General features: G+C 42.3%; 1 protein-coding gene across 1 annotated transcript in view; it reads right to left on the bottom strand.

Annotated features, from left to right (window-relative positions):
- Positions 1-9397, bottom strand: part of Dip-C (dipeptidase C) — a 237422-nt gene extending 228025 nt beyond the window's left edge. The window contains exon 1 of the mRNA XM_080286052.1: positions 9183-9397. Within this exon, the coding sequence (XP_080142178.1) occupies positions 9183-9362 (180 nt within the window). The 5' untranslated portion in view covers positions 9363-9397. The remainder of the gene's footprint in view (positions 1-9182) is intronic.
- Positions 9398-12063: the final 2666 nt, after the last annotated feature.

The following is a 12063-nucleotide window of genomic DNA, read 5'->3' as shown; positions in this document are numbered from 1 at the left end:
ATAGAGGGGAGAGAGAGAGAGAGAGAGAGAGAGAGAGAGAGAGGCCTGTGGGATCAATGATGTAACGAGAGCTCCTTCACTACCGCCATCACTACTACCGATACTACGACCACCGCTGCTACTACAGCCATCACTCCTGCTGCTGCTGCTACAAAGAGAATCAATGCTCACCACCACCACCACAATCACTAATGCTACTATATCCACTCGCAGTTCTTTTCTTTCTTTTTAACTCCAACTACTTGGCTGCCCCATCAGGTATGGAGGGACCCTGGGCTAGGCTATGCAGTCCTGACATCTAATGGGAGGTTAACCAGCCTCACTCGCCTAAGTGGTATTATAGGAGGAATAAACTCCAACCTTCCATCGGATTTAAAACGTTACGGGTTCCATCCGGTTGAAGCACCTTCACCCACTACGCCAAAAGGTGTCTTCTGGTTATGTGATTATCAACCAACGAGGTAACCTTCTTCCAGGAAAACATTTGGCTCGTGATTCAAGACCTCAAGGCAGTCACCTGAAGGCAGGACTACATCGAGTGAGTGGATGATGGCACCACCACCTACTTCAACGAAAAAATAAAGGGAAAGCTCCAATGTCATCTCTGTACCCCTATGCCCTAATAATTTAACCTGGCCTAAAACTGACATCTCCACCTATAATGTTGTGTTGTTACAACAGATTAACACTAAAATGTGGCGCTAATCACGAAACAGTTCTGTAGATAGGATGTACAGTCGCAGTATTCTTTTTCTGCCACAAAGCTACGTGAAGTAAGCTGCAAAAGGACGGAAATCTGGGCCAAGTTAAAATTAATGTACAGTACTATTACTACTGTAATATTACACCATCTTGGTATTAATGCTCTTATGGTCGCCACAATCCCAGCATTTTATATCAGTGAACGACATACGATTTGTTCAGCTAAAACACAGGAGCGGAAGTGTTGTTCCTCTTACCGTTAACCTCTTCATGGCCGGAACATTCTAGCATTCGATTTCAACTGACGCCAGACGATTTTATTCAGCTACGAGTGAGTCACAGCATTCTACGAGTGACTATGACGAAGGCCACCACCACCATACCATCATTGCTGCTGCTACTGCAACCGTTGGCACCACTACCATTTTCACGATCACTAACCATAGTAACCACTCACCACTATAATAATATTACTTATATAACCAATACCACAGCAATTATAAACAGTAACTAAAATAACCGCCATTCGCTATCCAAAAAAGCAAATTTATCACCATTACCAGAATCACTCCGACCTCAACCATCCAACCTCACCGTCATTCACCACAACCACAAACTAGAAAGCACTGAGAGAGCGCATGGCTCAGCCAATGCCATTAAAAAAGGATCAGCATCCGTGGAGATATTGTGTCGAATACATAGGATCCGGATCCGACCAAAAATTTAATAAATTGTTCCTCGATCCATGGCCCACTCTTCCACAAAATTTTATTGAAATCCATTGAGAACTTTTGGAGATATTATACACAGGATCCGGATCCGGCCCATTAAATTTAATCAATTCCTTCTTGGCCAATGGCCCACCCTTCCACCAAATTTCATTGAAATTCAATGAGGACTTTTGGAGATATCGTCTGGACAGACAGGCAGACAAACATAGGTGAATACATAACCTCCTCGAACTTTGTTGGCGGAAGTCCTTATTACAATCTACCGCCAAATATAATCCATACAGCCACAGGACATTATTTTCGCTTTATTTCTTGCCACATTCAGACAATTTCATTCCTCCTGAAAGGAGAAGACTTTCCAACTGGAGGGGGTTTGATATTGCTTTCATTACATTGTGGGCTGAATAAAATTGTAGGACGAATTTACTCGCCTGTTGGTCAGTCCAGAAATATCCAGTTAACTCTTTCTAAGTGATGTGTGCAGGGTGGACCACTTCCATTCTGTGGGGATATTTTCTCGTGTATTGTGGGGACGGCTCAGTCAGAGTTACCTACCCTGAATAATATATTAATTTCCCACTCCAAATGTCATAACCAAGCTCACACTAGTCGTCTGAGCCGTCCCCTCAAAACATAAGATACTGCCAAAGTCTAATGAGATACTCTCATTAGACACTGGATACTGCCGCGTCAGTTTCTGTTGGAGCGCTATTTACGGGCCATCCTGTACTTCTGCAACGACTGTACTTAATAAATTTACGAGATCCCCTAAGTCGTTTGGAATTCATGAAGTATCTAAGCACTCTGCTTCAAAATGATATCGCAAGGTCAAGGTACAGGATAAAAGAAAAAAGGCTTTCTAGGCGTGAATGAATAAAGACAACCATTCAAAAGGGTGACACCTTTTATAAGCTACCAATAATTCCGGCTACTAACGGACAACCTAATACACTGCAACAAAGACCTCAGATGAAATTTAAAAAAAATAAATAAATAAAAAACTACGATGACGACAAGCTTTGTTTATCGTAATTCTGGTTACCACTGGGTGACGACTGCATTATGCACGCCAGAACCTCCCGTGGTGAAAGTTAACATTTTCCATTCCACTGACCCTCGCCTAAACCTCTTCGTCATTCCTGACGATTTTATTCAACTCAAAAGACCACCCCAGCGGTGACGAGGTAAATAGCAATAACCAACTCCTCCAGTTCTGAAAGTACATCCTGAGCTGAGCAAAATGGACTGGAGAAGCAAGGAAAGCTATATATATATATATATATATATATATATATATATATATATATATATATATATATATGTTACCGTACTGGTTAAATTACACCAAAGACCCAAAAACCAGCGTCATATTTTCGTAAGCATGGAGATTTGTTTTCTACCAATTAATTTATCACACTATAATACGATCTGTATGCTATCTGCCATGTAAACATCGATATAGTTTGCACACGCCTACATAAACATGCATAAGACTAACGTGCATTGTCCAGAAATATGCCGGTAAAAACAAAGGGTGTATAGTAGTTCCGTTCACCGACAAATATACAGGAATAATATAAAGAGCAGCCATATGCGTGCTGTATGCTGGAGGTATGATGGCTTGATTACGCTACTGATCTGTGCAAAAATGGTCAATAACTAGTTCCAATACTACGAGAGAGAGAGAGAGAGAGAGAGAGAGAGAGTGTGTGTGTGTGTGTGTGTGTGTGTGTGTGTGTGTGTGTGTGTGTGTGTGTGTGTGTGTGTGTGTGTGTGTGTACAGAAGTAAATGTATCGTCGACCCACGATACCTACGTCAGACCGGCTTACAGAAAGGTAATTGTCAAAAAGGCCCATTATATTTCTACGCGACCTTATTGGCCACTAATTAGTTACGGGGTTACTCTGACCACTTGAAATCAGTTTAGTTCCACTGAGGTCACTTCGAGTAAACACCTTAAATGTGCCTCGATCGGACATGGAGCATGCGATGTGTAATAACAACAGTAACAGCTTAGTACAGGGTCTTACATGCTTAACGGTAACTAACACACAACGTTTTTGGCTGTGATGTTCCATGAGGGTAACGGAACAGGTAACAACATGGGCTTGCTATTACCGTAGTCCATGGCATTTCAATAACTTTGGGGTTCTGAGATTCTTATAGTAGCGGTATATAGTAGCTAACAAACTCCAACTACAGACACACTGGGCATGCAGTGTTACGTCAACCTGGAGACTGACAGTTCACACCTCCATGGGTCACCACCAACCATCTCAGACATGACGTCTTTTTCTTGGGAGCAAAAACTGGGAAGTGGGGGGGGGGGTTACAAGAGACAGGGTTCCCACTCTTTGATCAGCAAAAATTTCCCTGACTTTTCCAGGAATTCTGACAAAATTCCAGGTATATTTTCATACTTTGCTAAGTAAATTTTCAAGTGTAATTTTACACTTTTTTTTAATGTGGCCTCAAATTACTCGAGTAAATTTTTACATCAAAAGTGGTTTACACATTAGTGTACTTCTTTAATTTCCCACATTACCCAAGAGTAAAACCTCCCCTTCCAGCAACACCAACAAGCTTTGTATCAGAGCCAAACCTGTGGTGATACTGATGAATAAAAATAAAGATATCCTTTACAGCAAAGAATACGTGATTGTTTCTTAAATGATACAAGGTTTCCAGCCTAACATCCTCTTTGCTCTGTCCTTTTTTAAATTACTGATGGGTAACATGACTAAAAGATTCAAAACTGATTAGTAAAAATCACCCTGATTTGTTCATTATTGAGGAGTGAAGCTGCCATAGCCATTCAGTTTACAGTTAATCTTAACTTGTACACATGGAACAAAATAATATAAAATGTACCTTAGCATAAACCTCAATTTTCACCAAAAATTTCCCTGACTCTTCCAAGATATTTTTAAAAATTACAAAATTCCCTGACTGGATTTTTTTTTTTTTTTTCCAGTTTACCAGGTTTTCCAGAGGCGGTGGGAACCCTGAAGAGAGAACTGTCCAGAATGATATTAGGGAAAAGTAAAATGGCATGCAGTGAAAATGGGTGATGTGTAATGTGCTGTGATGAATAACGGTACAGATTTCTCTTTACTTCTTCAATAAAAACTATCTTTACAGTATATTCTTGCAACCCAGGTAGTTTTATTCAACTTAGAAAAAAACTCGCATACTAACCCTTCCAATCTGACAAACATATCTTGAAACTTACTAAAATCTAAAAATAACAAGAATAAAACTATGTCATCATAGCGATGTGGTTAGTAAATCATGAAGGAAGAACAGAAAAAGGATGAGATCAGTGGCGTACCCAGCTCTCGATGAATGGTGGGACCAACGTGGGACCAACACTAATTTTGGGGAGCCACAATGCTACACATTATCAACACATTAAATAATCCGAAATTTCAAATTCTGGGGGAAGTGGGGGGGGGGGAGGCAAGGGTCTGAATGGAAGGGCCCGGGCCCTCCCCAGGGCTACGCCACAGGTGGGGATGAGAGAGACTGGGATGGTGGTGGGGCAGTACTATAATATACCCAGTGAAGGCTGCCTTAAATGGGAATAATGGTGACCTAATTCAAAGTGTTCTTCCAAAATAAAACAAAATGCACAAGATGCTCTCATTTTTTTGGTATTAAGCAACATGGGTCAAAACAAATTATAAGACAATATAGCGTACGGAAATAACTGAGTGGCAAAAGACAAATTATATCCATGTTATACGAATGATGATGACTGGACCAAGGAGGACGAGGACGAGGAGAAGGAGGGGTAACAACAACACCTGACTGTCCAGTCAAAAAGTCCCACCAACTGCATGCAAGCAATCACCCCTGCAGGACTGTCCCAGGCAATGAACTAATGTTCCCTTATGGCAGACAGTGCCTTGCCACGGTGTGGTGCGATAAAAGGGTTTGGAAGTTTGGTTCCTGGAAGGAGGTAGCACTTGCATCTTTCCAACTATAGTCGTTCTATTTTATGAAGGTAGTTTGGGTGGGGCAGCCTAAGACCTCACACCCCTAGCTCTGTTGCCACATCACCGCCGCCACACACGTGCTCACCTCTCTCCCTCTCTCTCTCTCCTGTTTTAAGTTAGTAACTACTTATAAATGAATTTTAAATACTCTGTATAGATGTAATTAAAAAAAAAAGTATAGCATAGTATAAATCCGGTACGACTTGTCAGCAATGCTTTTGCAACGTTGTCAAGTGGAGTGACACGGGAGATAGCCTTGTGTGTGCGGCTCATAGTCAGTCTCCCGCCATGGAAGCTTGCCCATCCAAATTCAAGAGAAAAAAATAAAGAAAATAAAAACAGAAATAGTTAATACAAATATAAATACGAGAGAGAGAGAGAGAGAAAGAGGGGGGGAGAGAAGCACGTGTGTGGTGGGGATGCGGCAACAGAGCTAGCGGTGTGAGGTCTTAGGAGGCCCCACCCAAACCGCCTTTATAAAACAGAAAGCCTATAGTTAACATGGGCACCATAGCTGGTGCCACATCATGCCATTATTTGGTTATGGCTACCACCCAGCATTGTAAATAGTTTCCTGGGTTACAGGTAACAATTACGTTAGTCGCTCAGTGTAGAATAACCTAAAAGCGACACTACATCAAATGAGAGGATGATGGGAGCCCCTATGCACCAATAAAGTTTTCTATGATCAATACTTTCCAAACAGACCAACTAACTGCAATAATACTCTTCAGATCGCCCCTACTCACTCATCCACTGACTCATATGTGCTATCATTCAGCAGACAAAAGAAAAAGGAAGCAACCTGAGATCATGCAAGAACTGTCTGCAAAATAGTTACCCTGGAAAATATGCCCTTTATCCTTAAGGATACAGGTCCAAAACCAGGATCATTCTCAGCAAGCAGGCTTCACTTTCTTATCTGCTGGAATGCACTAGTTACCCACACAACAACACGTTGGGTTACCATTCACGTTGCTATAGACCATTGAGCTAGCACGTCTACCACATCAGACAAGATCCTCTGCAGTTCATCAGGTTATTGCAACACATAGTATTGTGTATACTAATTTTGGCTTCCAATATTATTTACATTTCCTTAGAAGAAGCATTGCAGGCTCTCAATCTTAGGTTCCTTCTCTTTTTTCTTTAGTTAAAAAAAAAAGAAGTCAACCCCTTTGCCCTGACACACCTGCCTATAGTTAACAGTTGGGGCTATCTCCAAATCGCTTGTATGTCATTGGGAGTTGATAATTTCCCACGGACATTCCTGTCACCATCATAAAGGCGCCACTTTCTCAAGTATGGGTTCAACCTGACAAACTCTTAATGTGTTCCTTTTCCAATCACTCTTCACCATCCAGGTGGACAGTAAGACAAACAAAATCGCATACCCTTGCCGAACACGAATAAAGCCTTCGGCCGGCATTTATTGTGTGTGCCTTCACACTTTGTACGAAGTCTGTTCAGAAAGTATCGGATCTTAGGCTGTTGAAAAAATAAATAGCTAACTTTTTGAGTTAGGACTCTAATCCCTCTCAAAGTAGCCCCTTCTGACTTGACACACGTGGACCAGCATTCTTTCCAATGACTGGAACATTTTTCAAAGTCAGTTTTTGGTATCTACTGCAGGTGCTTCGTTGCATTCACCATGATCTCTTCTCTCGTCTCAAATCAGAAACCCTCCAGCAGAGTTCTGAGCTTGGAGAATATCCAAAAGCCGCACAGAGCCATGTCTGGTGAGTAGGGAGCCTCCCAGACCTTCAGGATGTTGTGCTTGGCCAAAGATTCCTGAATCAGTTGAGATGAATGGGCAGGGGGCATTGTCCTGGAGCAGCTCCCAAATTGCTGCTTTCCAAAGGTCTGGTCTCTTCCACCAAACTGCGTTGCAAAGGCAACGGATAACTTTGTGGCAGTAATGTCTGTTGACAGCCTGACCTTCTGGTGCGTATTTGTGATGCACAACACCATGGTAGTTAAAAACAACTGTCACCATGCAAGGACATTTCACCTTGCTTCGGACCTGTAGTGCTTTTTCTGGCTAAGGGGACCCTGCATGTCTCCACAGGGACGACTGTACTTGGGTTTCTGGGTTGCAACCGTACACCCAAGTCTCATCTCCAATGATAACAGTTAGAATGTTGGGATCGAGATTTGCTCAATCCAACATGTCTTGCGCAATGTTCATCTGAGAGATCATGACAGATGCGACAATGCACCTACAGGAGATACCACAAACCAACTCTGAAAAATGTTTCAGTCAGTGGAATGAAAGCTGGGCTATGAGTGTTAAGTCAGAAGGGGTCTACTTTGAAAGGGATTAGTGTCCTACTTCAAAAGGCTGGCTATTTATTTTTTTAGGGCCAAAGGTTGGATACTTTCTGAACAGACCTCATACTTCCACATCACCTACCACACTCCACCACATTTCATTCTCCCATCAAATTGAGTACTGAACATTATACATCATTCAACACCCTCCTATTTTATCTAACTGACCTGTGTATGTAGTTCTAAAACTCCATGCCAAATTTCTAGGACTTCAGTAATATTCGTGATGGATGACACTCACTATTGGATAACTATTGGATACGCTATACAGAGGAACTCGACACATTAAGTACAAAATTACTGTTTGTTCCATCTGTCCTTCACTCCATGGTTGTCACTACAATAATTTGTGTGAGTGTGGTAAACTTTTCAGGTGTATTCCATTATCAGTCACAGCCAACTAATTATATATCAACAATCTCTGGTTATTTATCAGTTTACACTATGGCAACTGTATTTAGTGAGCTTTCTTGATAATTCAACTCATAATCTAGAGGGGACATACAAAATATGGTGAAAATTTTGGGGCTATCAGATAGAGCCAGGATCCCGGGGGCATGAATGACGAGTGAATGGAAGTGTGGCCCAATGGATTGGGCAAACTTGGGCTGTCTGGACGTCGCTACTCCTCCTGCCCTAGGGTGGGAAAGGAGGTCCGGATGATGATGATGATGATGATCTATCTATCTATCTATCTATTGCCAGACGCCTCAATCCCGTTTGGGGTGGCCACAAACAAATCGCCTCCAAGTCGCCCTGTCCCCCGCCATTTCACTGCCCTGCTCCCAACTCACACCCCCCTCTCTCATATACCTCTCCACCACATCCCTCCATCTCATCCTCGGCCTCCCCCTCCCTCTTCCCCCCTCCACCTCACTCACATACACTCTCTTAGTCAGTCTTTCACCCTCCATCCTCTCCACATGGCCAAACCACCTCAGTGTGTTCCTCATAACGCTTCCTATCACATCCACATCCACACCACAACGCTCCTTTATATCCTCATTCGTCAGCCTGTCTCTCCATGTGACTCCACAGGCTCCTCTTAACTCATTTCCACTGCTCTCACTCTTGACTTGTGTCCTTCCAACAACGTCCAAGCTTCACTTTTGTAAGTTAGAGTTGGTATCACAGTACTGTCAAGTAGTAACTTTTTCACTTCCATGCTCACTTCCCTGTTTCTTATCACAGCTTTCAAAGAACCAGCAACCTTTCTTCCCTGCTGTACCCTTTCAAGCACTTCACCCTCCAAACCTCCATCCTTACTCATCACACTACCCAAGTACTTAAACGTACTCACATTTTCCAATTCCTCACCATCCAACCTCGCTGTACATTCACAGACTTCACCTCTCTCAATGATGATGATGATGAATCATATTACAATATATACAAGACAATCGCAGATCATTACAGTACCTGGTGGAAGACATGTTCCGCATCAGCTGAGTAGCGAGTGGTGTCATCCCCACCCTGCAGGAGGACCACAGTGCCTGGTGCATGAGCTACAGCATTACTGTGAGCCTGGAGCCGAGTGCGCAACCTCTCACGATTCTCAGCATGAAGGGTCATGGGCACACGCAGTGTGTGCTCTCCCATGTCAAAGTAGGCAGCACCATCACGGTACTCTGGATTCCCTCCTCTGTCACACAAAATACAAATAAACTAAATTATTCAAATGCACAAGAGATACACCAGTACCCATGCTGAATAAAATCATCGGGTAATGGCATAAAATCAAAGGAAACTATCTCTCTGACAAGGGCAAATTAATATCCAAACCACTCTGCATAATGGATTAGGTTTTCTCATCACTGATTGGGGTTTTGCAGAAAGTGTTTTCTGGATCCAGAATCTGTAATACGATCCGAATCAGTCTCAAAAATTAATCAATTGTTTCCTGGGATAAAGACTATCTACCCACCATATTTGATCCAAATCTCTTTTTTAGTTTTAGAGTAATCCTGTTAACAGACAAACTAACAAACATTGGTACCAAAGTTAACTGATTCTTCCCTGAGGCATGGGCTATCTACCCACCAAATTTGGTCCAAATCACTCTTTTAATTTTTTTTTTTTAATTTTTTTTTTTTAGTAGTAGTCCTGTTAACAAACAAACTAACAAACATTGGTACCAAAGTTAATCGATTCTTCCCTGAGGCATGGGCTATCTACCCACCAAATTTGGTCCAAATCACTTTTATTTTTTTTATTATTATTTTTTTTTTTTAATGCAGAAAAGCAGGAACCACAGGCTGAGTCCACAAATCGATTCTTCCAAGAAAAAGAGAGAGAGAGAGAGAGAGAGAGAGAGAGAGAGAGAGAGAGAGAGAGAGAGAGAGAGAGACAAATTCAAGATCTGTTCATTTCGTGATGACTGGACACACTGCGTCTGAAAGACTGGAGATCATAGGAAGTAGGAAATGCAGACAGAGGGAGAAAGCTCCAGAGTTGACCTGTTGCATAAATGAAGGACTGGGAGTAATGGTTAACTCTTCCATTAGAGAGTTGGACAGAAAAGGGATGAGAGTTTGTTGCTAGACGGGTGCTACATGCCTGTCGTAAAAGTGGAGGGATGCATGCTGACAATTCAGAGTGCAGTGACCATTGAAGTAGTGACAGAAAAGAGATAATGATGGAACAGTTCGGTGAAGAGACAGAGGTTGAAGGGAGCCAGTAAGAGGAGGAGAGTTAATGAGACGAAAAGCCTTTGACTCCACCCTATTGAGAAGAGCTGTGTGTGGGGCGCCTCCCCACACATGGGAGTTGTACTTTACACAAGGGCGAATAAAACCCGTGTATAAAGTCAACAACTGTGCTGGGGTAAAGAAGGTATGGAGTCAGCTTAGCACACCTAATCTCTTGGACGCAGATTTTACAAGAGATATATTATGATCTTTCAAAGATAAGTCTTGAGAGAATGAAACCCCAAGCATGTTGAAAGATGATGCAGGATTGAACTGGATATTATCAAACATTAGTGGGTACTCTGGTGGAAGATTTTGTCGGGTTGACAGGTGTAAGAACTAAGTCTTTGATGCATTAAAAACAACAAGAATATTTTTACCCCAGTCAGAGATACAAGCCAAGTCAGACACTACAGTAGGTGTGCCATTGCCTCATCACTTGACTGTTGAAGTTGCTGCTGAGATAGACGTTTCAGGAACCGAATGGAAAAGTGAAGGGTGGAATCATCATCGTATTACTGGATTGGGTTAGATGTACAGCTTAGAAGGTCACTGATGAATAAAAGGATGAGAGTTGGTGATAGGACAAAGCCCTGAAGAACACCACTGTTGATAGATCTAAGAGAAGAACGGTCTACAACAGCAGCTACAGAACGGCCAGAAAGGAAGCTATAGATGAAGGCACAGACAGAAGGATAGACACCGTAAGAGGGAAGTTTGGAAATTAAAGATTTATGCCAGACTCGATCGAAAGCCTTTGAGATGTCAAGTGCAATGGCAAAGCTTTTGCCAAAGTCCCGAAAGGAGGATGACCATGAGTCTGAGAAGTAGGTCAGAAAACTGCCAGTGGTGCGTCCCTGACAGAACACATACTGACGATCAGAAAGAAGGTTGTGATAGGAAAGATGCTTTTAAATTTTTCTGTTAAAAATGGACTCAAAAACTTTTGAGACACAGGATATTAAAGCAATTGGGCAATAGTTAGAGGGTTGGAAATGGTCACCTTTCTTTGGGACTGGCTGAATGAGAGCAAACTTTCAGCAAGAAGTAAAGGTACAAGTTGACAGACAAAGGTGAAATAGTTTACCTAGGCATGGTATAAGCACGGAAGCACAGCTCTTGGGGACAACAGGAGGGACCCCATCAGGCCCATATGCCTTATTAGTATTCTGGCCAGTAATGGCAGAAAATATATCAGCCATGAGGAAATCTGAGTGGGGAAGTGATGGAGGAACAGCACCAGAACCATCTACGGTGGAATAGGTGAAAGTCGGAGAGAAGAGATCTGCTTTATCAGCAGAAGAAATAGCTACAGAGCCATCAGAGTAGAAAAGAGGGGGAAATGACAGAGGTAATGCTGTTAGAAAGGTTTTTGGCAAGGTGCCAGAAGGAATGGGAAAAATTCGAGTTGGAGAGCTGAGATCATTTAGTACAGATGAAATTATATTTATCAGAGAGAAGAACAGACTTAACACGATTCCAGGCAGAAACATAAAAAAGATGTGATTCAGGGGTGGGTTGGCTCCCCGGTTCCTTTTATGGGCCCTCTCCTTGTTGCGGACAACATTACAACAAGTGTCATTAAACCAAGACTTTCTTGCATTAATCAAAGG

Source organism: Coenobita brevimanus, chromosome 110 (genome assembly GCF_032717465.1).
Source record: "Coenobita brevimanus isolate Jiangsu-jjx chromosome 110, ASM3271746v2, whole genome shotgun sequence".
Lineage (NCBI taxonomy): Eukaryota > Metazoa > Arthropoda > Malacostraca > Decapoda > Coenobitidae > Coenobita > Coenobita brevimanus.
This window is presented reverse-complemented; position numbering and strand designations above follow the sequence as displayed.